The 27,572-nt window shown below is 41.4% G+C and overlaps 2 protein-coding genes across 2 annotated transcripts in view; one reads left to right on the top strand and one right to left on the bottom strand.

Moving 5' to 3' along the window:
* The window catches only part of lama5 (laminin, alpha 5), a gene marked incomplete at its 5' end in the record, with an annotated part of 125,222 nt that extends 103,874 nt beyond the window's left edge, over positions 1-21,348 (top strand). Inside the window, 19 exons of the mRNA XM_079238596.1 lie at positions 11-150; positions 253-409; positions 7,480-7,613; positions 7,727-7,898; positions 10,036-10,155; positions 10,271-10,422; positions 10,672-10,804; positions 13,419-13,562; positions 13,651-13,781; positions 13,858-14,022; positions 15,023-15,155; positions 16,688-16,839; positions 16,986-17,178; positions 17,350-17,487; positions 19,356-19,515; positions 19,605-19,735; positions 20,287-20,380; positions 20,459-20,578; positions 20,868-21,348. Coding sequence (XP_079094722.1) covers positions 11-150; positions 253-409; positions 7,480-7,613; positions 7,727-7,898; positions 10,036-10,155; positions 10,271-10,422; positions 10,672-10,804; positions 13,419-13,562; positions 13,651-13,781; positions 13,858-14,022; positions 15,023-15,155; positions 16,688-16,839; positions 16,986-17,178; positions 17,350-17,487; positions 19,356-19,515; positions 19,605-19,735; positions 20,287-20,380; positions 20,459-20,578; positions 20,868-21,016 — 2,718 coding nt within the window. The 3' untranslated portion in view covers positions 21,017-21,348. The remainder of the gene's footprint in view (positions 1-10; positions 151-252; positions 410-7,479; positions 7,614-7,726; positions 7,899-10,035; positions 10,156-10,270; positions 10,423-10,671; positions 10,805-13,418; positions 13,563-13,650; positions 13,782-13,857; positions 14,023-15,022; positions 15,156-16,687; positions 16,840-16,985; positions 17,179-17,349; positions 17,488-19,355; positions 19,516-19,604; positions 19,736-20,286; positions 20,381-20,458; positions 20,579-20,867) is intronic.
* Positions 21,349-22,156: 808 nt separating this feature from the next.
* On the bottom strand, positions 22,157-27,552 carry adrm1 (ADRM1 26S proteasome ubiquitin receptor). The gene is made up of 10 exons (XM_079239219.1): positions 27,412-27,552; positions 25,200-25,423; positions 25,006-25,122; positions 24,601-24,811; positions 24,417-24,495; positions 24,202-24,338; positions 23,026-23,157; positions 22,794-22,951; positions 22,597-22,699; positions 22,157-22,526 (listed from the first exon to the last, which is right to left on the bottom strand). Exons 2-10 carry the CDS (start codon positions 25,407-25,409, stop codon positions 22,438-22,440), a joined length of 1,236 nt encoding a protein of 411 aa, XP_079095345.1. The 5' UTR covers positions 25,410-25,423; positions 27,412-27,552; the 3' UTR covers positions 22,157-22,437.
* Between the last annotated feature and the right edge of the window lie 20 nt (positions 27,553-27,572).

Here is a 27,572-nt window from a genome sequence, read left to right as displayed (position 1 = left end):
AAATTTGCAGCCGGGCAAGGAGTTTCTGGGCATGACCCTGGAGGGGAAACGACTACATTGGTACTTTAATCTTGGAGGAGAAACTACAGAAGTCCTGATGAAAGAAGACTTAAGGTCTGACAAATATTACAACAGCATCCTTGTACAGAGGTAATCCACACATCATACGTAGCTGCTTTAAAATGGATCCTGACGAGGTTCTAGTGGTTTGACAACAACTGGTCTCCATGTGCTTGATCTGTGTGAATGTAGGATCCTTCAGTATGGTAAGCTGATCCTATCTTATAAGGCTCAGGGGATCCCGAGAACCATCAAAGTGAAAGTGGAGGCCCCAGGCGATAAAGGGCTGCTCGACCTCCCATCTAACGACACAGTGTTCTACATAGGAGGATACCCCCCATCTTTCACAGTGAGTACAGGAAGTGCAGAAAAGCGCCGCCTTGCTCGTTGGTTTGACATCCGGAACTAAATTCTTGGTGTCATAAATTTGTTTAAGATTATAGTTTGGTTGTTTTTTTTTTTTTTTATAATTCATTTTTTTATTTTGTTTAGCAGGGAAAAGTTCACACAGTTGAAAATCACAATAAGTGTGTGTACAACATTTGGTGTTAGTTTGTTTTTACAAGGTCTATGCAATACATATATGTACACATATGCCCACAGATACATACACTTTTTCTGCGTTCTGGTCGTTTAACCAAGGACATGGTCTCAAAATTAAAAGGTATCGTTGTCCCCATGATTTTGTCAGTGCTATGCTTAATTTTCTACCAGTAATGAGCCAATTTTGGACAGCCCCAGACAACATAATAATAATTAGGTTCTTTTGTTCCACACGACCTCCAACAGGATACATCTGAATTTGAACCTCTTTGTGCTAGCGTTCAAAAAAAAAAAAATGCACCACACTTTTCCAGGCAAACTCCCAGTTAAGGGAACATGTACTTTTCCAGGAGTTTTTGTGTTTATGTATTTCTTCCATAGGCAGCTTAAAATTACCCTCATTCTCCCATTTTTGCTTGATATACTCAGTATTTTCACCTTTGATGGTTTGTAGCTCATTGTAAAATTTTGAAATCGGTTTACTGTTTGAACTTGATTTATATGATTTGAGAAAAATTTGGACTATCCCGCTGAGAGGTCCATCGGAACCTGCCTTGTTCATTTCGTTTAGGTAATGGCGGACTTGTAAGAATCTCTAGAAATTGTTGTTGTCAAGATTGTAAATTTGTTTAATGTCTTGAAAATTCCTTAAGTACCCTTTATGGTAAAGGTTGCTGTATTTTATTAATCCTTTTCTCACCCAAATTTTGAAGTTCATGTCAGTTTTGTTTGGAGCAAAATCTTCATCATATGCAATCCATCTAATCGTCAAGCAAAGTTCACTGTTGTCCTGGATCAGCTTTGCCCAGGTTCTAAGTGCTGTTTCAGACCATGGACTGAGGTAATTCATTTTGTTCATCAAGTTGACATTCCCAATTACATCTTGTATGGGAGTGTCAATATTCTGACATTCAATTTCCTTCCATTTGGCTATATAAGATTGGTTGCATATGTCTGTCAGTGGACTTATCTGAGCTGCCACATAATAGTTTCTCATATTTGGAAGGGAGAGGCCTCCTTTTTTTTGTTCAACTGTAAGGTCTTAAATCTTATGCTGGGCCTCTTCCCTTGCCAAATGAATCTTGAGATTAATTAATTTCTTGAAACATAGTGTTAGATGGTACAGCTGGTATTGTTTGGAATAAATATAATAGTTCAGGTAGTATAATCATTTTTATTGCTTCTATCTTTTGTACAAGTCCTAAGTAAGGCACCAAATTCCATCTATCTAGGTCTGTTTTAATCTTGGCTTTGCTTGTGTCTATTGGAATATTTATGCCCAGATATGTCTCCCAATTTATTTTAAAGAGATCCTTAGCTAACTGGTCAGGAGTATAATTAAACGTCATTACCTGAGATTTGTGGGAGTTGAGTCTGTAGTCCATTAAAATTCTATGTAGCTCAGGGAGGGAATTCTTGGGCTTAGCCAAGTAAATTAAGACATCGTCTGCAAACAGCTGTTTTCTGTTCAACATTATTTATTTGTATGCCTTATATTTTGGAATTTTGGAATTTTGTCTAACCCACTGCGCCAGTGGTTCAATAAACAAACTGAAGAGAAGTGGGGAGAGACCACAACCCTGCCTACAACCCCGTTTTATCTGTACTGGTTCTGATAAACCGCCATTTATTTTGATTTTCACTTTGCTGTTGTTGTAAATCAATTATATAACCTTTCTAAATGTATCTGAGAAATTGAAGCGTGACAGTACTACGAATAAAAAGGCCCAATCTACAGTGTCAAAAGGCTTTTGGGCATCTAGACCTAGTATGACTACCTGTTCTTTATTTTTATGTACACGATTGATCACGTGTAGCGTCCGCCTAATGTTGTCTCGAGTTTTCCTTTCCTTGATGAAACCAGTCTGGTCTAAGTTTATTATACTTGGAAGGATGTGTTCCAATCTTTTGGTTAGTATGGAGGTCAAAATGTTGTCATTCTGGTTGAGGAGACTGATTGGTCTGTAGTTGGAGCAATCGATCGTGTCCTTTCCCTCTTTTGGAATTACCGTAATTAGTATCTCCTGCCAGGACGGTGGGATCTGCCCCCCATCTAAAACCCAATTGAAAGTTTTCAAGAGAAGAGGAGAAAGCTCTTCCAAGTATATTTTATACCATTCAGCATTGTAGCCATCTGATCCTGGCGATTTGTTTAGTTTTAGTCTGTTTACTGCTTTTGTCAATTCCTGGGCTGCTGTTTTTTTTGTAAAAGTTTTGTTTTGATCACTTGATATGGTAAGTAACGCCACTTTATTTAGCAGTGTCTCAGTGTGACCTTCCTAATTCTGTTCTTTTAAAGCATATACCTTTTGATAGAATTTTGCAAAAGATTCCCGTATTTCTGTGTCTTTGTAAGTAATGTCATTAGTGCCTGGCTCTGTAATTTTGTATATGGTCCTTTCAGCCTGTTGTTTTTGCAGTTTATAAGCTAAATGTTTTGTTGATTTACTTCCCGCTTCATAATAACTCTGTTTTAAAAATATAAATTTTTTCGGCATCTGGGTTTGTAATTCTTGGTTTATTTCATCCTTGATTTTTTTTAATCTTCTCTAGAGCGTCTTCATTTATATTATTTTTATGTCTTTTTTTCCAAGTCTATCAATTTATGCTCTACGTTCCTGATTTTTTCTTGTTGATTTTTTTTAAGAAGGGTTGTCTTTGCAATTAATTTACCTCTTTAAACGGCTTTACAGGCATCCCAGACTATCTTAGGAGTAACTGCTTCATTATCATTTTCCTCTCTGGATGATTTAATGTCTTGTCTTATTTCTTCTTTAATTTCCCCTTTGAGTATACTGGAGTTAAGTCTCCAAGTGGAGGCTGTTCTGGTTCTATCAACATCAACTTTCATATAGATTGGACTGTGATCTGATAGATCCATTGTTCCAAACTGGCATTCTCTTACACGTCCTATATCTTTGTTGTAAATTAAGAAATAGTTAATTCTCGAGTAGGAATGGTGAGTTGCTGAATAAAAGATGTAGTCTCTTTTGTGAGAGTTTCTTATCTTCTTTCCCATATTATGTTGTAATTGTTTCGATGAATCTTCTAATGGGTTCAGTCTCACATTCAGATCTCCTCCACATATCACTATGCCTTGTGCTTTAATTATCATCATATCAAATATATGTTTATAAAATGACCACTGTGAACCCGGGGGAGCATACACATTAATAAGGGTAACATCTAGCCCCTCCAACCTTCCTATTACCATATTATATCTACCTTCTTTATCTATATACTTAGAGATTTTCTCAAAGACAACTTTGTTAGATATTAATGTTGCCACGCCTCTTTTACGTCCAGATTTATGTGCAGCAGAAAACACCTGATTATAGCCTTGTTTTCTCAGTCTGTTACGTTCCTTTTCAGGCAGGTGAATTTCCTGGAGAAAAAAATTATGTATCTTTTCTTTTTTCATTTTGCTCAATATTTTAGACCTTTTTATTGGGTTCAGTACCCCTTTAACATTGTACGTGCCAAAACGTATTAGTGCTGTATTGATAGTCATTATTGTAACTTGGATGTATACAGTCCCATATTAACAAGTGGTACCCTTCTGCTGCTCGAACAAAATAGAACAATAAACATTAACAAAACCTTGTGAATCACATTAGCAAATGTCTGTCTCTTGACTTCCTTTTCTGCAGTCCCTTTAACAACCTGGCAGATGTTACTACAGTCACTGAGAAGTTTTGATGGAAAACTAGCACAACCTGACGGGCGTGGTGGGCCCTCTAGTGACAGTACCTGTAGGATGTTCAGACTTTCGTCTCTTGGTCCCCAACATCACCTGAAAACAATAAAAGGTCCCCTCCGTTTCTTTCTTGAAACATTTGTTGATCCTTCTGGGATATAATTCTCCATATCATTCCCATCGAAAAGCCTCCAGCTTCTTGTGTCCCGCGCTGTTTCTGTCGTCTGCTGGTCCTCTCTTGTCCGTCTGCCCCGCTCGCTGCCACATAGTGCTCCGGATCTTGTTTGCCCAGGTTGTCGGGGCAGAAACAACGTTGACCACGAAACCTCATTTCGCCATTTCTTTTGTAGCTTTGGCTGCGGTGTTGTAGAGGTGTGTTTCCCCTTCATAGAAGACTCTCATCCTCGCTGGGTAGGGCGTTTGAAATTTAATCTTCTTTTCTCTCAGGATTTTCTTTGCTTCCGTGTATTCGCGGCATTGTTTCAAAACATCTGGAGTGTAGTCGTAGTCCACTGTCACTCTATTTCCATTTAGAGTAAATCCTTTCATTTGCCATGCCAGTTTCAGAACTATTTCTTTGGCTTTGAATGAGGAGAACTTGGGGTGGCAGCTTTGGACCCAGCGAGTGGTGCGCTCTTTCAATGTTCAGGTCTAATGATGGTGGTGTGTTGAGCTTAACTTTGATTAAACTTTCAATAAATGCTGAGACTGAAGAAGAGCTGTCTTCTGATCCTTCAGCAATGCCATGAAAGCGGAGGTTTTCTCGTCTGGATCTCCCCTCCAGCTCTACTATTTTTGCCTCGAGTTTTTCAAACACTTTAATCAACTCAATTGTTGCCTCCTCTACTCACTGGGTTCTGTCATCCACCTCCATAATACAACTTTCAGCATCAGTCAGTCATCCTGTTATGAAAACGTGGGATAAAGTTATTTCCAACGATGGCTGGTGAGTTTACCAAAGAGAGACATCCTGCTGCATTCGTTGCTGTGGGTTGCTGTTTTCCACTTCGTTTTCAGGCTCTGATTCAGGTTCCAACATGTAGGGCTGGATGCTATGTGTTGACATGGTATTTTGTTTTTTTATTGAGTTCATATGAGCCTAATCCTTCTGTTTATGAGATGTTACAATGACGGTGAAAGCAGGTGCGGTGCGCGCTCCCGATGTAGTGCAGTGGCGGGAGGCGGGGCTTAATGCGGAAGAGTCTCAATCCACTCGTTTTGCCCGCAGGCTGATCTGACAGCCTACGGAGAGGGTCGGTCTGAAGTAAATAAAGCTATTTGTGACAATAACTCCATCAATCCCAGCCCTTCTGGTCTCAGAAATAAAAATAAATTAGCCTGAAATGCACATAATAGTTCCATTTTAAGTTCTTGAAAATTATTTTCATTGTCACAATGAGAGGCTCGTAGCTCTTGGAGGATAGTTTGTAAGCTAGCAGTAGCCACCTCATTAGCCACGTCCGCTGCTTCCAGGCATGTCTTTGACTCAGAATGACTACTAGCCACGCTAGCTGAGCATTCATCACTCATACCTTCTTGATGTAGGTCCTGTTCCCGAGCTTTCCTGGATCCTTTTCTTTTAGATTTATTCATGTTTATCGCTCTCCGTTACTTCAACTGTCAATCTAGTTTTCCAACGGAGAAATGATCAATTTGAAACATTGTCGCCATCTTGGATTCTCACACAGAAGTCCAATAGTTTGGTAGTTTTTAAATACTTTTGATTTTAATTTTATATTAAAATAATCATGCTGCTTTGTATGTTTGTATGTTGGGTTGGACCAGTGCTACCTGGATTGCATGTGCCAAAATTTACCCGGTTGTCAGCAGACCTTCTCTGATTGGTTGATTACCGGTATATGTGTCTGATGTCGCTAATGAGGAAAGTTTCGTCACTGACATGCACATTCTTGTAGATTTGAAACTGGTTCCATAAAAAATATTACAGTGAAAATTATTCGGACGAAATATTTGAAGTATGTGTGTATGTTTTATTTTGTCATATTAATGTATTTGTTGCTTGTTTTTAACTGTTATGTTTTAATGTTCATTATTGACTTTATCATTCTGTTTATTCTTATTCATTTACTATTGTTGCAATATTATTACATTATTTATCTTATTATTTATATTAATAAAGGAGGTTAGAAAGTGTGATTTATTATTTATTGTTTGTTCTGTTTAAATTTTTATCTTATTGCTGTCTTTTTTGTTTTTTTGTATCCATAATTTTTTTCTAGTATGTATTGAATCAAAATAATTGTAAATAAATTCAAGGTGTTAGAATTTCAGGACTGGCTTTATTTGATAGGAGCTGTTGCACTGTTTGGGAAAGTAAAACCCTAAAAGGACCATATTTTTTTTAATAAAAGAAAATTTTAATAGAAAAATTAAAAAGAAATAAAATAGATAAATTTATATCAAACATATACACAATCTTGAAGTTTGTTTCCTGTAGTGGAATTATTGTTGCATGATGGTAACATCTTAATGTCTGGAAGAATTTTGAAACGCTGACAGCCACTCTCTATCCATTTATTCATTGCAGTACTTGTCTCTGCCAATAGATGTCAGTATTCATACCTCTGCACCTTTAAGGTGGAATAATCGTGATCAGATGTGTGTAGGGAATAAGGTTCTGATGGAAAAAGCCTCATCTGTAACAAACTGTGATCTGCAGACAGTTAAAAGGTTTCCGTCTGTGGATCTCCATAGCTGAGAAGAAACATGCGAGTTCCCGTAGCGTCAGAAGGATGTCAGGAACATTATAGACTGAAAGTAAATAAAGATTTTTCAATCCAAACTAAATCTAACAGAAAGTCAAAGAAGGGAAGCATTTATGGGCCTGTTTAAGCAGTCGGGGTGTAACATGTAAGTAAAGAGAAGGAGGATTGAGCCCTGTGGGACACCATGCATGATCGGAGCCACAGAGGAGGGCAAATTATTCAGTGATGAAAACAACATGGTTGTTTGGATGCGAGTGGAATTTCAGAAAAAACGGAGGAGGGTGTAACTCCTCCAGAAAGGAAAGACATTTAAAAACAAAAGAACAAGTTAGCCTGTGGTCTCGTCTCGCATTGATTGCTGCTTCCTGAAAGTGAAGTTGTATCATGATCTGACACAACACTTTGATTTGTGCTCCTGCTTATCTGTTTTTCCATTTTTGCTTCTTTTCTTAGCCGCCTCCTCCACTTAAGTTGCCTAGTTTTAACGGCTGTGTTGCGCTGGACTCACTGAACGAGGAGGTCCTCAGTCTCTATAACTTCAAAGAAACCTTCAACCTTTCCACCAAAGTGGACAAACCATGGGAATGGTTGGTCCAAACGCTTCTTTTCTGCATTTCATTCCATGGTTTTAAATAAACGTCTAAACATTCATGATGTTCTTCCCAACACCATTGTTTTGCGTTGTGTGACTCCTAACCAGGGACAAGAAGGAGCTGATTCAGTCGGCCCCCTGGGTCAGTGATGGGGTTTATTTCGATGGAACTGGATTTGCTGAGGTTACTTTCGTGGATTATCTAGATCAGATGCTGCGAATAGATCTGCACTTCCGGCTGCTGTCCCAGAACGGAATCCTGCTTCTCCTAAAGAACGAGGTAAAACGTTGCGTTTGGGAACGTTTATTTACACAGGAACATTTGTATGTTTTTTGTCCTGTTATTACTTATTTGGAATTTTTTGTTTTTATGGGTCTAAAATGTGTTCATGATTTTATGTTTATTGGTTTTATTTTATTTTTATGGGTTTGGATTTGTTTTGTTTTTTCCTTATTTGCTTATGTTTGGTCAGTTTACTTTGGTTTTGTGGGGTTGTGCCTTTTGGTTTTTTATCTTTTTTTCTTTTTGTTTGTTTTTATGCGGTAAATTTTTGTTTTGTTCACTTTGATTTTGAGAGGGTTTTTTTTCAGTTTTCTTTTCATGGTGTTACAATGTTTGTTTTAATTGTCTGGTCTGAGTTATTTTGTATTCATGAGGTGTTTGTTTCTGAAGGGTTGTTTTGTTTATTGTTTGATAATGGTTTGTATTGTTTCCATTATTTTCATTTAGTGCTTTTTATTTAGTTTTATAGGGTTTTAGGATCATTCTATCTGTTTGGGTTGTTTGGTTTTTCCCATATATCTTTTTTTTTTTTAATTTAGTTTATGTTGGTTTAATGTTTTTTTATGGGGTGCTAATTTTGTTTTGTTGTCTTTGTTCATTTGTTTTTATTTTGTTCTAGAAGTTTGGATATTTTGGTTCTCATTGAGACAGTTAAGTTTTTATTTTTATTTCATTTATTTATCTGTTTTATATTTTTGTTTTTATTTTTGCATAAGAATTTAATTTTTTTATCCATTTATTTCCTTTTTGGGAGGGTGGTGGCATTTGCTGTATTTTTTATCATTTGGTTTTTGTTTTGGTTTGTTACTTTTGTTTTTCTTTTGTTTATCAAGAACATTGTTGTCTTTTTTTTCCTTGCACCGTGCTTTTTTGTCCCCGTCATTCAGTTCGCCATCACATTCCATCATTAATTCACCTGCATTAATTGGGATTCCTTGTGTTCAGCAGGCCAAGTATCAAATCAAATCAAAGATACTTTATTCATCCCCGAGGGGAAATTCAAAGTTCAAGCCAGCTTGTCCAAGGTTTGACATTCAGACATGTAACATTAATGACAAAAGAATAATACAGAACCAAGCTGATCTTAGGCCCCACAGCCAGTTTTACCGGCGCTGCCTTATTACAGATAAGAACAGAGATACATTAGGATAGTGCGGGGGGGTCAAGGGTAAAAAGGTTATGTAACTCCGGGCCATGCCACAAGATGACACAGTCCGAAGATACACTGAAGCACAAACTAAAACAAGACACACAACGTCCAGGGAGGCGGTGAGTCATGTGGGAGGGGGACTGGGGGTGGTTGAGGAGGGGGGACAGAGCATCTACGAACATCTCTTCTTCCGTTCTCGGCGGGGTTACGCTGGCCCCAAGGCCACTGGGAAGCCGAATCCAGATATGATTGTTGTTTAGGTTCCAGACGAGGAAAACAATTTGCCCTCGGCCTTGAATCCATAGCAGGTCTCAGGCAGGCAGCTCCAGACAGCCGAATGGGGGGGTCAATTTCAACCGATTCTAGCAGACATCTTCTCCATGTTGTTGATTCTGGGGACCAGCTCCGGGACCACGGCCAAATGACCAGTATGGACCAGACTGGTATCCTGCTTACAGTCAAGTCCAGCCAACGCAAGAGTTTGTGCACTGCTAGCCCGGCACATACCGTTACAGAATTCTGGCAGCCTGCCAGTTGTTGCCAGAATCTCCCGGGTCTTGAGGTAGATCAGGACTCCACCAGCGCCAATTAGCAGAATCCCGATCACCAATAATCCAAAGATGTCAACGTCCTCCACGTCCTCAGAGGACAGAACAGCCAGACACATCAGTCTCCACCTGGTCCATGAGTCCTGAACGTATCCAGCGGGAAGCGTCCCCTCAGGACATGTGGGTTCCCCTCTGCCCGATCTCCGGGTTGAGAAAATTTGATCAGTTGTGTTGAGAGACCAGCAGATCAAATCCATGATGTCAATTTGAGTGAAAGTAAAGAGATGTAAAAAGAGGCTCTGAGTCAGACAGGACAAAGTTGCAGGCCAGAGTGGGAGGGAGGGGAGGGGAGGGGAGGGGAGGGAGCGTCCGTCACCATTAGCATTTTGTGATGCTGCAGGTGCTCATTGTTCTCTCCACGTCTCTCCTCCATCAGAGTCGCTTCTTCTGCATGGCTGTGCAGCGTGGAAAGCTCCTGGTTTACCACAACCTGGAAGGAGAGCAGCGCAACTTTCCTTTTCCAAATATGCACATTAGCGACGGCGAACCCAAATTTGTGAGTGTTTTCCAGCTTAACGTTACGATGTTTATTCAGTGCATGCAAATCCACACGCACTGAGTAAAATAAAACCGCGTTTATGCATCTTTTTCTTCGTCTTGTTGCCATTTAGCTGAAAACCTTCTTCGTGCGTAGAAGGCCAAACCGCATTGCGATTGGGGACAACAGCGCCTACATCTTAAACGAGGTGATCCCGTATGAAATCCCTGTTTTCGGCACCAAGTTCTTTTTGGGAGGAGTCCCACTGAACCAGATGCCTGAACAGTGCGTGCAACAATTTTTTTCTCCGTAAATCTAAAGTTTGATGTGGATAGGTGCATTTACTGGAATAAATAGGAACTAAAATGTAATTTTATTCAAGTTAAATGGACACAAATGATACTTTAATGATGACGTGAGAGGTTGGAAACTGCTTTCTGAGCAAAAAACAGACTTAGTGACATTCTTTTTACTTCTCTAAAAGCAAAACACAAAAATAAGTTCATATGTGAAGACATGTTTTTCTTGCTCCAGGTTGAAGACTCTGTTCCCTAAGCAGGGCTCTGTAAAGGGCTGCTTCAAGAAGGTGGAGGTGACCGGTTCTCACGTTGACCTGAAGAGTATGAAGAGCTCTGGAGTCAGTTTTGGCTGCAACAGTGATCTGCTGGTACGGTAATGCAGCTCAGCACTTCTCAGAGACAAGGTTGCATCTCTTTACACGAAAATGCCTTACAGTTGCACTCAAACACATCCAGCTTGTGTGAGAAATGTAAAAATCTACATTTTTCTCATGATTCACTGAAAGTTTTACCATCTGCTAGCAACAACCCAAATAATCAGTATAAAACAAATAAAATCATAAATGACTTTGAATGTAAAGAATTGAGGTGAACATATGGAACTTACTGAGATCTACATAATCCTTCTAAGCCAGTTTGCCTGTGAATTTGGCTGGAAAACAGCCCACATCATGATTTTCACTCACCAGGTTTTTGGGTTTAACCTCTCATAGTACGCATGATGCCAACCAAAGTCACTTCATCCACCATGGGGCAGTGTTGAGTTCACCTGCGTGTTCTGGCACCGGTTGGTAGCGTTAACGTTAATGCACCGCTATGAACTGCCTAAAAAACACTAGAAGGAGAAAACCACTCGTCTGCTTTTCTTAAAGTCTTCTGCTTCTTCTTAAGGTGCTTTATTTTTGCCGGTTTCTGGGTCTTCTTTCTGTTCTTCTACTGTAGTTTGTTGCTTTCGCTGGTTGTGTGTCAGCTGTTCAACTCAGCACTGCCCCTGTGATATCTGGTGGCATTTCTTTGTTTTCTAAGTCAAGAGACGGATGGCTAAGCTAAAAAAAAAACCAAACTAGAAAATTTGCTGTTATTACATAACAGCAAGTGTAAATGCGATAATATGTAATTACTGATTTATAATGCAAAAAAATTGAAGATGTCACTGAAATTAGTGGCAGCACATTCCAGCAGCTAGCAGATGTGCAGCATTTTTTTCAGTCTGATAAAGTATAAAAGAAATCAAAAAAAAATTTTTTTCAAGTGATGAAAACTGCAGAGAGAGAGAGAGAGAGGAATAATTTCTTGAAAAATAAAATGTGGAAGGAGATTTTCCAAACCGCTTAATCCAATTCAGGGTCGCGGGGAAGCTGGAGCCTATCCCAGCTGTCTTTTGTGGAAGGAGATGATAAGTTGTATTGTGCAGAAACATTTAGTGAAATGTTACTTGTTGGATTTGAATCTGCAACATCCAGCATGAAGGCCCATTCTCATAACTACTAGCCACCATTCTGCCAGCATATACATGTGTGAAAAAAGGCAAAACTTTTCTATTGAAAAGAGGATGTTCAAGGTACTGGCAGAGCTATTGAAGTTTTTTTTCAACGGCATAGAAATGCCTTTTTAGAACTTCCATCAGTGTGTAATCAGCAGGATTGCTAAAAGGGAAAGGTTGAACTAAACAGCTATGAACATATATCAGAATGAGCTGGAGAGTTTAATATTTGAATGGGTGTAAAAGCACAACAGACGTAGAAGGTTGAAACCATGGTTTTCTGAGCATAAGTGTAACCATTAGGAGAAGAAGTGCTGTTATTTTACATGATGCAGTACAAGAATTAAAACCTGTGACCCTCCGAACCACAGCCGTTTCATTAAACCACTACACCATCAACCTGTTGGCCAACTGAAAAGCACTATAGACTGAAAAGCATGCAGTTTCTTTAAATTTCTGGTCTTAGACTGCCTAATAGTGGTGATGAAAGGGAGTACTTTTCATTTTAGGTGTTATTAATAGGTACTATTTAGAAGTACTAGTACTGAGCTAATTTAATATAACAGGCCCTCCTTTTTAAAAAATATTGTTTTAGCTGATACTATACTGATTTAGATAGTAACAAACAGACACTGGTTGAAGAACACTGCTGGGAGCAATCGTCTAACTTGATACATTGTGAATGTAAGCAGCTTTAATAAAAAGTAAAATACTACCAAGAGGTCATGTGAAACCTACTGGTTACAAAACAGCAAAAATTGAAATAGGAACTTCCCCATGTGTACATGGCTGTGATGAGACACTACCACAGAGGCACATAATAACACTTGTCAGTATTATTAGGGCTGCCATGTACCTGACACTGGAAACTGGTGCAAACAGCAAGAGGTCCAGCAGGGCATGCTGAGAAGCTCCCCCACCAATCCCTAACAAGCCAGATTAGTCTGTTAATTTGCAATTTTGTCTGTAGTTTATTAGTTGCAGTGCAAAAAATATGTTGTCTGTAGTCTTAATTAAAATAAACGAAATCAGTTAAACAAGTTGCACCATGAATTTATGTAAAACTTGCTGGTTTCTAAAAAACACAGGGTTACATGTAGGAGCACCTCTATGTGACCATGGCTGTTGTGAGATACTGCCAAGGTGATACAAAACTGGAAGTTTTCAGAAAAGAAAATGGGAGTCGGGACCACAATGTACCTGGAACTGGGGCAGACCTCTGAACCAGCTTAAAAAGATTGACTTGATATTAGCTTTCAGATATAACTATAAATTCAAAGTCAGCGGTAAAAATTTGGTTTTTGAAATTATTGTAAATCTTATAAAATACCTGTGTTCTCAAATTAAAACACTTCCAACAATGATATGGCATTTTGCACTGTACTTCTCAGATACGTTTTTGCCTCCTTTTAGATTGCACATTATGGTTTTACTTACACCTTCTACAGCGTCCCACCTTGTTATTATTGTTGTCTAACTTCTGTTATGGATTCTTTCAGTTGGCCCGTGAGGCCTATTTCAGTGGTCAGAGCTACCTGGATGTCAGTGTTGCAAATCCCACCAGCCTCAGGAACAACTTCTACACCAGCTTTGGCTTCCGAACTGAGAAGACAGAAGGACTGATGTTCTACCACAACAACGAGGTCAGAGGAAACCCCCATCATGCTTGCCTGTCGCAGTTTCAGCCAGTATAGTATTTGATCTGTTGTTGCTAATCTGCTGTGGCTGCAGGGGGGCATCTGTCAGGTGTTCCTGAAAGACGGACACATCGTGGTCAGAGTCGGCAACAGCGAGATTAAGACGCAGAAGACGTACAATGACGACAACAATCACTACGTGGCGCTATACAACAACGGGACCGGGTAGGATCCCGATGCAGAAGAACGGCATCGAGGAGCATCTTTCTGTTTACTGATTGCTCGGCTGCTCCTTCCTCAGGATGCGCCTGTATGTCGACGATGAGCTGGAGCAAAGGCAGAGCAGTCGGGCCACCAGCAGTGCGAGCACAACCAGCTTTCCAGCAGGAAAGACTCTTTTGGGTGGAACGCTGAATCAAGGCATCGCCAACTTCACTGGATGTCTCAGCAATGTTTTCATCAAGAGGTCAGAACACGTAGAACCGATTTCACCGTTTTTCAGCTTGAAACTTCACAGACACGGTCCAAGAAATCCATCATCTGATCTACATTAGTCCAGTTTAACTAAAAACCTCCATCAGAACCAGAACCAGGAAGGAAAACCTCCATCACAACCAGATCAGGAGGGAAAACCTCCATCAAAACCAGAACCAGAAAGGAAATAAACATCCATCAGAACCAGAACCAGGAATAAAAACTTCCATTAGGAACAGAACTAGGAAGGAAAACCTCCATCAGGACCAGAACTAGGAAGGAAAACCTCCATCAGGACCAGAACATGGGAGGTAAACCACAATCAGAACCAGGAAAGAAAAGCTCCATTAGAACCAGAACCAGGAAGGAAAACCTCCATCAGAACCAGGAAGGAAAACCGGTCGCTTGTTGGTATCATTTTGTAAAAACAGTTCATATTCACCTTTTTATCATCTTGTTGTTTAAATGGCCTGAGAGGAAATCAGAGGTTTAGTCCAGTTCAGTTCTGGACCATAGTTCCAACCACAGCTGGCCAGAAGTACTGAAGAGTCTGAAAACATCAACATAGAATGGAAATGCAATCAAAACAGATTAAGATTTCTTCATTTGGTTCAGTTTAAAGAGCACTGCTGCACCATAGAAACAACAAATTACCACTTCAATAAACAACAATTAGACGTCTAAGACAGTAACCGATGTCTATGACACTAAAGTTACACACCAAAACAAAGTCTGTGCACAAATAAATAAAAACTAATCTGAAAAGACAAAAGTTACCTGTCATCTTTGCTCATTGATAAGCTTAAACAATGGGAAAAAGGTTCCTTCAGAACTTAAACTTGACTGGGATGGAATGAATCTGGTGCCCAGTTTTCCCTGTCGCCATTAAATGTTGACCAACAAACATCGAGCAGAACCTGTTTTCAGCGTTAATGGAAAAGTTTAGAAGAATATCTTCTGCTCTAAATTCTGTGCATGGTTTTAATGTACAGGGAGATCATGGAGTCGGATTTTCACACAGTTCTGAACCTGCTGGAGGCCAACGAAAATGTGGATGTTTCTCTGGATTGTCCTGCTGCTAAAAATCCTCAGAAGATTGTTGCTGGAAAACGAAGCAAAATGAAGGTACACAACCCACACAGAGACCACTTTCATTCCTGCAAGTAAAAAGATAAAGCCTGCAATCAATGCTGATGTTGCACTGAAATCTGTGACCCATCAGAATTTGTGGCTACTGCTCTCTTGCATAGCTACATTGGGAAGTCTGTTTCAAACGTTGTCACACATCACCACCCTCACTCTTCTATGCCTTTTTTCATTGCCTTGGTTTACCCAGTGAATCCACCAGGGGGCAGTGTTGAGCATAATGTTCATGTTATTACACCGGTTGGTAGCTGCAAATGCTCCACTACAGTGTTTACATCCGTCCAAAAACACCAGAAGAAGAAGAACACCACAAAGTTTTTAGCTTTTCTCAACTCTTTTTTTTGGGCAGTTTCTACATCAATTTCTTCTTCTTCTTCTCATCTCATTGATTCCATTTACAGCCATAGATCTCGCCTCCGCGGTATAGCTCCGTTCTCTCCGTCCAGTGACAGATGGCTCGCCCCTTCAAAACAGACCAAATTACATGCATAACCGAGGCAGGAGACCGATTAAACTGTTCGTCCATCTGCATCTCTGTCTTTTGTGTCGAACATAAACTGTCCTTTAGAACAGGAATGCCCAATCCTGGTCCTCGACTCGAGGACCAGTGTCCTTCAAGTTTTCCAAGTTTCCCCGCTGCACCACACCTGATTCAAATCAATATGTACTTAGTAGACATATAGAGCTTGTATGAGTCTGAGTCAGGTGTGTTCCAGGAGTAACACTTGGAAAAACCTCCAGGACACCGGTCCTCGAGGACCACGGTTGGGGATTCCTGCGTTAGAAAATGAGCGAGGTCTCGGCCTTCGACGTCGTCCGCTAAATGCAAGAACATTTTTCTTGTTCTCGAGGCCACAAAAAAAACCCATAATTTTGTTCTCAAATGATGTTGTTTGCTCTCATGGACATGGTTGACTTAAGGCTTGTTGTCAACGCATCAGTGAAGCAGGAAGTTCTTTTCGCAGAGCTGTGAGAAGTATTGCATGATTGGTCTGACATTTGAGGTGGGTGTGGTTAACGCAGAAAAGCAGGAAGTGGAAAGTTGATGCTTTCGTATTTCGGCTGATTTAAGTTTGAAGACAGTTTTAAAGTGGCTCTACAGTGTTGTAGTGTTGGATACTCAACAGACACGAACGGCACTTAAACGTATCTTTAAGTTTTCCAGCACTCTCTACATTCGGTTTCCATGGTGACGGAAACGCTTGGTCTTAGAGAGTTTTTTTGTACTTCGAAATTTTAGTGACTTTTTTCAGGGACTCTGTAATTGGTCAATTTCTCTAGATTGTGCACGTTCACGAGAAGAAAGCCATGCCTTGTGGTCCTACAAGTCCAGAGCTGGACTCCCCTTCTTTGGTACAAGCATTTTCAAGGCTTGGCTTTCTCATCGTGTGGGATGTACATGCAGAGAAATGTACACCATTACCTTCGAGTGGTCGCAGATTTTCATGGGTCTCGCAGTTTGGTGTAACACCGGCGCCTTGTGATGAACTTTTTCTTTGTCTCCTTCCCAGGGTAAGCACAAGAAGCCTTCGGGATCTCCCAAACGTAAGAACAGAAATTCGTATCAGGAAGAGCCAACCCAGCCAGAAAGCAGAGCCATGCGCTTCAGAGACTCCACAAACAGTTACCAGAGATATGACCCGCCCAGACCGCTGAGCTCCATGTAAGCACGAAGACAAACTGGAAACCTTCAGTACAGTCTAAGAATCCGTCTGTTCACCATCTGGAACGTCTAGTCAGCTAAAAATCCTGACATTTTGCCTGTAGTTAAGAGTGGGAGCTGATTCCAGTTATCATTTCTTTCCGCAGGTCTCATTTCTCCGTGGCGGTGAAGATGAAATCCGCTGATGGTCTGGTGCTGTACGCAGCAGGTGGACAGCGCGGCAGGTCTGTCATGTCGCTCAGCATCTCAGGCGGACACCTGGAGCTTTTATTAGACGGAGGAAAGAGGAACGTCAGACTGCGGAGCCGCAAGAAGTACGACGACGACCGCTGGCACACAGTGAGTTCACACCGACGTGTTAGGCCACGAGTCCATTTTCCCAACAAGCACAAAGACATTCCATACTGACATGAGTAAATGTATGAGGAAAGATGAGGTGATCACATGACTGATCATTTAAACGCTCAGCTTGGTATCTGAATCAGCCGTCTGCCTCTATTTGTCCTGCAGGTCTTTATAAAGCAAGAAGGCCTGAAGATCAGTATGATCATTGATGGCATCAGCATTCAGTCTGCGAGAAGGCCTGGAGGAATCGGACTGTCGATCACTGGGCCTGTATATATTGGAGGAGTCCCGCCTTCAGTGAAGGTAAACATTACGTCCTGTTGAACTTGTTTCACACTGTGGTAAGTCGACGATAAGTCATTGTTTGATGTCCTCTGTGTGGAGGCGGTGAAGCATTGTCCTCCATGTTCACCAGATCACGCTAAGTTCTGGGATTTCGAATTGGCTCTGGAAGTCCAGAAATGCCACGGCAGCAGTTTGTTCAGTATGTGTAAAACATTGGTCTACACGATTGCAGGGCAGATCTCAGTCGCTGCGGCAGACATGAGCCGAGTTTCCTGAAGAAACCGTCTCATCTGCTAGATTCTGGTTCAAGCATAGACTATATATGAAAGATGGGCGGAGCCTCCGTGACGTCGCCCATAGATTTCTGAAGAGCTGAATTCAAGCTCATTGGGCGGTTCCCACCATCACCCTCTTTGCAGCGTCATGCGTGTCGTCTCTCCCAAAAACTACAAATATGGGCAAAGAGGTGGAGCTGAGAGGGGGGCTGTGAGGGTGGGGTTGATGATTGACATCTAACAAACTGCGAGCTGCCTGTAGCAAAGAGCTAACCAAGCTAACCAAGAAACGGAGGTAAGCCACACTGTCAAGCTGGTAAAAACCGCTGTTGTTCTACGTTCTTACTTGAAGCGGGATATTGGGTACCTGTCAATCAAAAGGACACGTCCCTAAATATGTCGAATTTTGAGATTGAATTACGTTTAAACGGAGGTGTTAGAAAACAATTCACTCTCCCCACAGTTGTCATGAACGTAAACCTGACCTATTAAACCTAAAATGAATTTTTGTACCAGGCTGTAAACATGTTTATTCCTGCTGTAAACATGTTTATTTCTGCTGTAAACATGTTTCCTTCTGCTGTTAAGTTGGTCTTTTTTAACATGGGAGTCTATGGGGATTTGCTCTGTTTTGCAGCCCCTAGTGGATGAAGGGGGCACTGCAGTTTTTAGCACTTCTGCATAGGCTTCACTTTTAACTGCTGGAGGTTGCTGCTTGGTCTCAAGTAAAAAATGAGTTCAGTTTCATTTTTATCAAAAGAGACAAAGAGGAATCTATCCATCTATCTCCCGGCCACTCTATCAGTTTATCTGAACTATCCTAAGACATTCCCAAGCCATTTAAGAGACGTAGTACGTCCAGCATGTCCTGAGTGTCTCACAGGGTCTCCTCCTAGTGGGACGTGCCCAGAACAGCTCCCCAGGAACATGTCTAGCTGGCATCCTGACCAGATGTGTGGACCATTTCATCTGGCTCTGTGATATGGAAGAGCAGCGTCTCCACCCACAGCTGGGATCATGGCTGATGAAGGTCAACCAGTAAACAGAGAGCTTTGTCTTTCAGATCAGCTCCTTCTACGTGACCTACTGTCATGACCCGGCTTAAAAACCATAACAAAGATGCGGTACGTGGTAGAGTTGCAACCAAAAGTCAAACATAATTTTTTAAACAATGCAACGTGCACGACAAAACCAAAACGAGAGTGGAAGCAGGAAGAGAGAAAGGAAGGGGGATCATCAAGCTGTAATAAGGAGGACTGGCCATGGTGCTCCTCGTTGGCCTGATGAGCTCCACCTGCCACTCTGAAAAGGAAAACACAACAAGAAAAAAGGGAAAAACAAACCAAACTGACCCCATAGGGCCGACACACAGACCCATGAGTCGGCATAATTCTGATCATCCTGTCAACCCAGGCTCCATACCTCCCTTACTTGGGAACCCGAGATACTCACATCCACTTGAGACAAGAGCTCTTTCCTGCCCCAGAGGGGACATTCCACCGTTTCCAGCTGAGGAAGCCCAACCAGTCTAGCAGCCCAGCTAACATGTACAAACAAAATTGTTTTGTTTTTGTCGAGGGTTTCTTCCTCTCATCTGTCCATTTGTTTTAGGTCCTGAGCTCTGCTGGGTTCATCGGTTGTGTCAAGGATCTGACGTTAAATCGAGCCCCTGGAGTAGCGCCAGCTCACAGCCAGGGGACGATGCACTGCTTCCCAGACCCCCTGCAGCCCGGAGTGTACTTCCCTGGGCAGGGAGGAAGCATCGCGATAGGTAGTGATCATCTCTCATCGTTCATGTCTTTGTTCTGTCAAACTGTCCTGCCTTTTCACGTCCTGACTGAAGACTCTTCCTTCTTACAGACCACTCATTGGTTCTGGGTCGAGATGTAGAAATCCAGCTGGAGGTTCGACCCATCTCGGACTCCGGGCTGCTGTTGTATGCCGGGAGATCCGCTGATCAGTACCTGAGCTTGGTCCTCAGTCAGGGAGAGGTAAGGCTTGGTTTTGTTCTAGAGATGCTTCTACTTTACGTCCCCATGGTTCCATCCTGGTGCCTCTTCTGGGAACGTCTAGATGCTCCCGCTGGCACAGGCCATAAAGGACATTGGTTACCATAGCTATGCAGATGACATGCTGATATATATTACCAAGTATGAACCCACCAGACCCCTCAGGTCATCTGGATCTGGTCTTGTATCAGTTCCAGAGTCAAAAGCAGACCTGGAGGAGCTGCATTCAGCTTCTATGCTCCAGATGTCTGAAGGAAAGTCCCAGAAAGCCTCAGACCAGCTGGAACATCCAGCTAAAGACCCTTCCTGTTCTCAGCTGCATGGAAGCAGTTTTTAAGTCCAAATCTGCATCTGTTTCATTAAACTTGATGATGTTTTAATGGTTTTTAATGTTCTTTCCTGTTTTCTCTCGTTTTAATTTCAAGCGATGCTTCTTATTTGGTAAAGTTTCAGAGTTTCTGTAAACACCTTGACTCACCTTGTGGAATGTGCTGTACAGATAAACTTGCCTGAAACGACGTCCGTGTTTGCAGGTGACAGCTTCAGTGAACACTGGAAAAGGTGAATTCTCTACCTCCTACTTACCGAAAGAACCTCTGAATGACAGACGCTGGCATACGATGAAAGGTGAGTTTATTCAGACAAACTCTCCTCCGGCGTTTTGAAATGTTTTATTGATCCGTTGTGACGCTGATGTTTCCGTAGTGGTGAAGAAAAAGAATGTTCTCCAGCTGCATGTGGACGGAGTCGACAAGCAAAGCGTCGGCCCGAAGCAGAGGCACTCTGCAGGGGAAACGGTGACGCTTTACCTCGGAGGTGCTCCCGGTGAGCGCAAACAATCCTAATTGCTTTAAAACTGTAGGAACTATTGACCAATGTTTGTCTAGACAGATCCACTCTATCAGGCCCACCGACCAATTTCATACCAGCCAATCACATGGCAGCAGCTCTGTACATCTAGGCATGTAGACAATGTTTATATCTGGAAGAATTGTGTCCGTTCACAACTGTGTGTCTCATTTGAAGTCGTTGCCATGCCCATCTCCACCACTAGATGTCAGTAATTTACTCTGTTTATCCTGACCAGCATGTTGTTCCTCTGCTTGACCACCAGGTGGTGTTGGAGTTCCAAGTCTGCCGGATGGGTTGCCAGCCTTCCACGGTTGCATCCGCCGAGCAACCGTCAACCGGATACCTGCAGAGTTGTCCAGTCCGCTGTCCGTCCACGGAGCGGTGGGGACACAAGGCTGTCCACACATGTAAACAGCAACACTGTCTTATCCTCACATTCCCAAGCTGCAACAATCCTGGTGGTGGGTGTTATGTAACTGTAGCTTTATTATTAAAAAATATATTAATATTTATTATGTTGTTTTCCTTTTGAAAAGATGTCTATATTTTCACATTTGTCAGTACTATATTCTACGTTTGTTGTGCTACGTGAGCGACAGCCGTCTGCACTGAAACAAGTTGTAAAAGCTCAAACGTGGAGCATCGTGGACATATTTAGATTTTCTCCTGCTATATGAGATGAAAACAGCTGTTAGGCGTCATGTCTGCAGCTCAGAGTCATCCATATTTCCACTGAGTCGAACACTGTGATAGGGAGCCAACGTCCCAGGACAGCAGACACCTCGGACCAGGACATCTGGGAAGATTTGGTTTGATGAATTCCAGGTAAACAGGATGAGAGCTGGAAATACTGTTCCCAAAACTCATCTAGCCTTCGGCTACGTTCACACTGCAGGTCTTAAAGCTTCATTCTGATGTTTTGCGTGTTTGTCCACCATTGGCCATGTTTTTAAGAGAAAAATCACTAAAAATGTTCTTTTCTTTAATCAGATAAATGTTGAGATGAGGATTTGCTTGTACCATACAGAAGGTGCCAACCTCAGTTACCTGAGCAGGTAGCAGATGGAGGTGGCCAACTCGCTGCCTGTCTGCTTTTATCAGTGGTCAAAGCCTTGGAAATGGCCGCTCTTATGTCCCGACAGGGTTAAAAATGATCAGATTTTTATGGATGGTGGTGTTTTTCTTGGATTCTCACCGTTCATCCTGTTGAGAGGAATAAAAGTTTAGGTCACATGTGAAGAAAACCGTTTAGATCCCATCTGCCTGCAGTGAGAACGTAGCTTTGTTTTCAAGTTGTATGTAATTTGCTTTAGTACCATCAGCTGTCATCTCCATGTCTTCTGTCAGGACATGGACACGTCTCATGTGTCTCCGCTCACTCAGAAATGTCAACGTACCAAACAATAATGAAGCCTGTGTGTATATAATTGTTTTTATAAACAAGCTGCTTCTCTGTCACTCCCAGACCCCTCATGTGTTTTTGAATAAAGTTTTCCTTTTCTGTATCAACTGTCCAGTTTGTTTATTTGCTACATGAGAAGGAAAGTGGAGCCAAGCAGATTTAGATTTTATTTGATCAACAAAAACGGCCTCATTCGGCTGCTGTAACAACGGAAAAGAGAAGTTAAGGCTGAATCCGGACAGAGTCGCCCAGCGGGGAAAGAAACCGAAGCAGTGCTGTTCAACGCGGTCGAGCAGAACGGCGTGAAGTCCTGCTCATGTTGCGTTTGTCCTGAGTGGGAACGTTGCCTTCGGCACAGAGGAGGGCAAGACAACGCTGGGGATCAGGAGGTAAAGAATCTGATTTGGCTTGAGACGCAGCACATTGGGCTCTAGTCCAGACTCATGTCCTCGTCGTCTTCTTTCTTCTCCTTGGAGTCGCCCTTGCTGCCCTGCATGGCTCTGGCAAACGCCTCCACATCTGGCAGGGAAAGAGTTAAGTGTTTAGTTCCTGCCTCAGACTCAGGTCACCGTCTGCATGTGCTTCTTACCTCCCCTGTTGGCAGCATCCACAGCCTCAGCCGGGAGCCCAAACTGGCTCATGAGGGGGCCGAGCTGCCCTGAGGCCAAGGCGCTGCTGAACATGCTCATCGACTACGAAGGAGGAAGAAGTCGCGGTCAGTTTGACAGGAAACTGCCTCAACAGCCCTCCTTCATATATAAACATTCACGGATGCAGGCGTCTTACCTGTTGGAACTGAGGTGAGTTGAGTGTGTTCTGCAGCTCCTCAGCACTCTGAGGTAAACTCTCTCCACTGGGCAGGAAGGGAAGGAGTCTCTGCTGGACCTCAGCATTAGTCAGGATGGGAGCCATCATCTCAGGGGTACAAACACTCGCTAGGTCCACTGCAGGACACGACAAGGCACCGTTAAGCTCTACAGTCTCTTACAACCCCAGCAGGATATCGTCTGTCATGTACCTGCTGTTCCCTGAGCAGCTGCAGCTGGGACGTTCATGGTGGCGAGGATGCTCTGAAGGTCGCTGAGCTGGATGGGCTGGTGGGCACCGGGGCTTCCAACGGGAGCTGGGGCCACTGGAGTCTGAGCCGAGGCTGCAAACAACACGAACATGTCAGAGATACGAGAGTCCAATCCCAAAGTGCTGTGGAAAATGATCAGGAGAGAATCATGTTCGGCTTCCACCAGCATCAAGTTTAACCTTCGGCCTTGTCCAGTGCATACAGAGATTCCTCCTGATTCTCTGGATGTTTTTTTTCCCCCAAAGTTTATTGAAAAATTAGTCGGACATAATATTGAAAATACAATACAGTCATCTTTTTTTAATATACAACTCCCCGGAAAAAACCCACCCTGTTGCATCAGAAACAATCATCTAAAGATGAAGTTACTCATGTAAGATAAGATTTTTAATCTGATCCAAAATAGGTTGCCAGATATTGAAGAATTTATTAATGCAGCATCTTAGAGGACCTTATTTTCTCCAGTGTTAAATGATGGAAAAGATCAACAAACCATCATTTAAAAGATGGAGGATGCTTTTCCTTCCACTGAAGCAGTACAAGCCTGCGAGAAAGAAGTGTGGCAAAGGCAACTACTACTTTATATTTTCGACTGCTGAAAATTTTTGGTGCAATGCAGAATATTACATTCTTGGCCTCAGCTGCAATATTAATCCCAAATGCATCAGATAGAAATTTGAAAGAGGACTGCCAAATTAGATTCTCTGGATGTTCTGATGATATTTAACAAATTATTTAATTCCAATAATCTGATGTTCGGGAACATGTTTGTCTCAGATTGGTGAACTCTGCTTCTCAGAAATGCCTTTTTTTTTTTTATATAAACACACCCAGTCATGTTATCAACCTGTCACTATTTAACCTACTTTGTTCTGAAATGCCGCCCCCCTCCCCTTTTTGTTTTTTTTTTTTTTTAATGTGAAAATTACTTTTGAGATGTTGATGCGATCATATTAAAAAATTTGCTCATATTTCCACAAATTGGAAAATATTTTATTTCAGCAGTTTATTGCAGATTTTTAATGGGTTTGGTGTAAACCTGCCTGGTTTCTGACAGGATGATCACCAGGTCATTCACAACACTGATAAGGCACCTAAAGGGCACCAAAACTGTACCTGGTGTAGATGGAGAAGCACCAGTGGAGGAGGGAGTTGTAGCGGCGGGAGGTGCGGGGGTGCTCGGTGCCTGTGATGAGCTCAGTCTCGGAGCTCCACCCGAGGAAAGCGTAGCTGCTGTGGACTGGCTACGAGAGCTGAGAAAAGGAGGAAGACTTGAGTAAACGCTCTACATCGATCTGTTGTTATGAATGCGAGTGGTACTTAAACGTCACCTGGATGAAGAGCTGCTGGTGGCTGGACCTCCGCTGCCCAACAGGTTGGCAAGTCCAGGCCCTGCTAAAGCTCCCAGGCCTCCTCAGACAAACGTCAAAGAGAAAGAGAAGAACAGCCTGATTAGGTGTTCAGACTCTCAGCTGGATCCTCTCATTTCCAGGAGAAGGATCCTGAAAAGCTCACCCAGTCCGCCCAACCCGGTTGGTCCAATTAGCTGCATCAGCTGGTTGTGGCTCATGTTTCCCAGCAGGTTTTGGAGGCCTCCCTCTCCTCCAAGGGCAGACAGTTCATGACCGCTGCCACCTCCGCTGCCGGGTGCTCCCGGGATGGGAGGGTTGTTCAAATACTCGTTCACCTTACGACAGTACTCATCATCTTTGTCTGTTTTTGGCTCCTGATGGGAACAAAAGAATAAAAAATAATCAAACTGAAACCAAAAGATCTTAGACCGGGAGGCATTTAGCTATCATTATTACTTCTACCCATTTAATGTTCCTGTTTAAATCTTCAGCAACCGTTTCAACACAAATAAAAGGGTATAAATATCATTTAGTTCAATAATTTTAATAAAATAAAAATTCTCCCAACCTGCATCCAGAAGAAAAGCCTCTTGGATCCAGCCTTGAACTTAAGCACATAGACACGTCCCGTGGTGCACTGGTTCACTCTCTTAAACTCACAGTCGTCAGGGAAGATGATCAGGTCCTGGGACAGAAAAGAGTTTCCAGTAAGTCTCATGAAATTCCATGAAATTCATAAATCCCTCATGAAGAACTGCTCACATCGTCCACATTCCCTGTGGTCCTGTCCTTCCAGCAGAAATGGATCAGGGAATCGTCAGACTGCTGGATGTACACCGTGCCTTTACGCTTGTCAGGTGTAACCGTGTTCCCCTTCAAGGTCATTTTGCCAGCACGAAACTCCACCAGGTACTTGCTGGAGCTTCCCCTCGAACCACTGACTAAGCTGGGAAAGAGAGCACCTGAAGACATCTTTAAAACAAACCCTGGAAATAAAACACAAAACAGTTAGTTTCACCTGGATCTCTGCATGTCCTTAGGAAGGGACAGATGAAGTAAAAACATTACATCATTGCTTAATCAATCTGTTTAGTTTACTTAGGATCCCTATTAGCTGTAGAAAGCTACAGCTATTCTTCCTGGGGTCCGGCACAATTATAACATATAAAAACAAAAACTTGTAAAAAGTTACACAGAACATCAGCACTTCAGTTCAATCCTGGAATACAAGCTATTTACATATTCAGATCCATCTCTTTACATCCATTTTTACATACTAAATGCATGCATGTCATATCCATTCATATTACATCCTATCACATAAACTATTCATTCACAAAAATACGCTTACTTATAATTGGAAATCAACCTATATATTTGATCATCTATAATACAAATCTTCTAGTACACCTATATCCCCATTATCAATTAGTTTACTCTATTACACATTCACTTGTGTTTATTATACTTTTGTCACCAAACCCTTATAATTATGATTTATATAGATACCTGTACTTTTGAGAAATAGTCTTTATTAATATTTTAAAGTTTTTTAGGTCCGTAGTTAATTTAATGTTCTCCGGTATAGAATTCCACATTTTCATGCCTCTAAACAAAACAGTTATTTTTATGGCATCTGATTTTGCTTCAGGCAAGCTAAAATTTCCATCTTTTGCATGTCTTGTGATATAGTCATGATTTCAAGCACTAAAAGTAAGGTTATTAAATAAAATAACAGGTAATTTTAATACAGATATATTTCTAATTACAACTGTCAATGAGTAGTCTGTCTTTGACCAACAACCAGTTAAGTTTCTTATGCATTGTGATGATATTTGTCCTGAAGTCACACTTCAGTTTTGTTTGGGCAGCTCTATTTTTTACATGTTGTAGTCAAACACATCCCTTGTGGCATTTAACCAAACGACTGGACAGTAATCTAGTTGAGATAAAATCAGTGATTGAAATATAGTTTTTAAGGATGTTTTGCGTCATAAAAGTTGCCTGTCTTCTTATTCTTTGCAATCATATGTGGAAACTAGGGCTCTGAGGATATGCTTTTGTCCCGATTCGATTTAAATTTTTTTGGGTGCCAATTCGATTTAAATTGTGATTATCACAATGCTTCAATATTGCTCATTTTTTAGATAAAAACAAACAAACAAAAAAAAAAAAGTAAAAAACTTTTTTAAAATCGTCATTTTTCTTGATTTTGATGAGAAAAAACAACACAACGAGTCAGACCATCTTTCTGCTGCTATAATGCCCAAGAAGACAAGTAAACAGATCAATAAAAACTATTTTAAAAATTTAAAAAAAAAAAGACTAGAATTTCATAATGGATTATATTTAATTATTTGAAAAAATATATATATATTTTAAAATTGTGAGGCAAAAAAAATCCCGATTTTTTTTCTATTCGACTTTTCTCATTTTAAAATATAATTTCTATTGTTTAAACACAATTTTACAGAACTGTTTGACATCACAAAGCACAGCTCAGACAACAAAAACAAATATATAGTTGTAGAAAAAATATCAATCTGAAGTAAACTATTTAAAAATATTCATTAAATGTGAGACGGAAGCTAGCTGAAGGCTAAGCTAACTGTTTACTTTCTGTATAGTTTTGCTTACCACTATTACACGTACCACGTATTACACTTAAAGTTGTACTTTAAGTATGGCAGCTAACTACCTTTTAGTTTTTAATGTATGCTCGGAAGGTTTCACCAGTTTGTTGGTGGTAAGAAAACTTTTTTAAAAACAAAACTAATTAAAACAGAGCGGAAGTCATCTCAGGCTAGCTATGCTAACGTTAGCCCATGACACTGCTAGATCTATGAACTAACAAGGCCGAAGTCTTACATATTTAAAATGTTTAAAGTAATTAAATTTAAGAAACGCCAAGATTAAAGTGAGCTATCTTTTTTTTAAGTTAATTAAAACATCTAACCCGTTCGTGTTTAAATACCTAAAGTTTGATGTTGAGAAATTAGCAGAAGTTTTAGCTTTTAGCTCCGCGTCGCCTGTTCGGAACGTCGCACGCTGACCTCCTGTTATGCCGTGAACGCGCACGCTGTCAGCGGAAGGGCGCAGACGTAGAGTGGGAGGCACCAGCGAAGCCGCTTGACA

This window comes from Telmatherina bonti, assembly GCF_933228915.1.
Source record: "Telmatherina bonti genome assembly, chromosome: 4".
NCBI lineage: Eukaryota > Metazoa > Chordata > Actinopteri > Atheriniformes > Telmatherinidae > Telmatherina > Telmatherina bonti.
The sequence above is the reverse complement of the archived record's forward strand: the minus strand, read 5'-3'. Positions and strand labels throughout refer to the sequence as shown.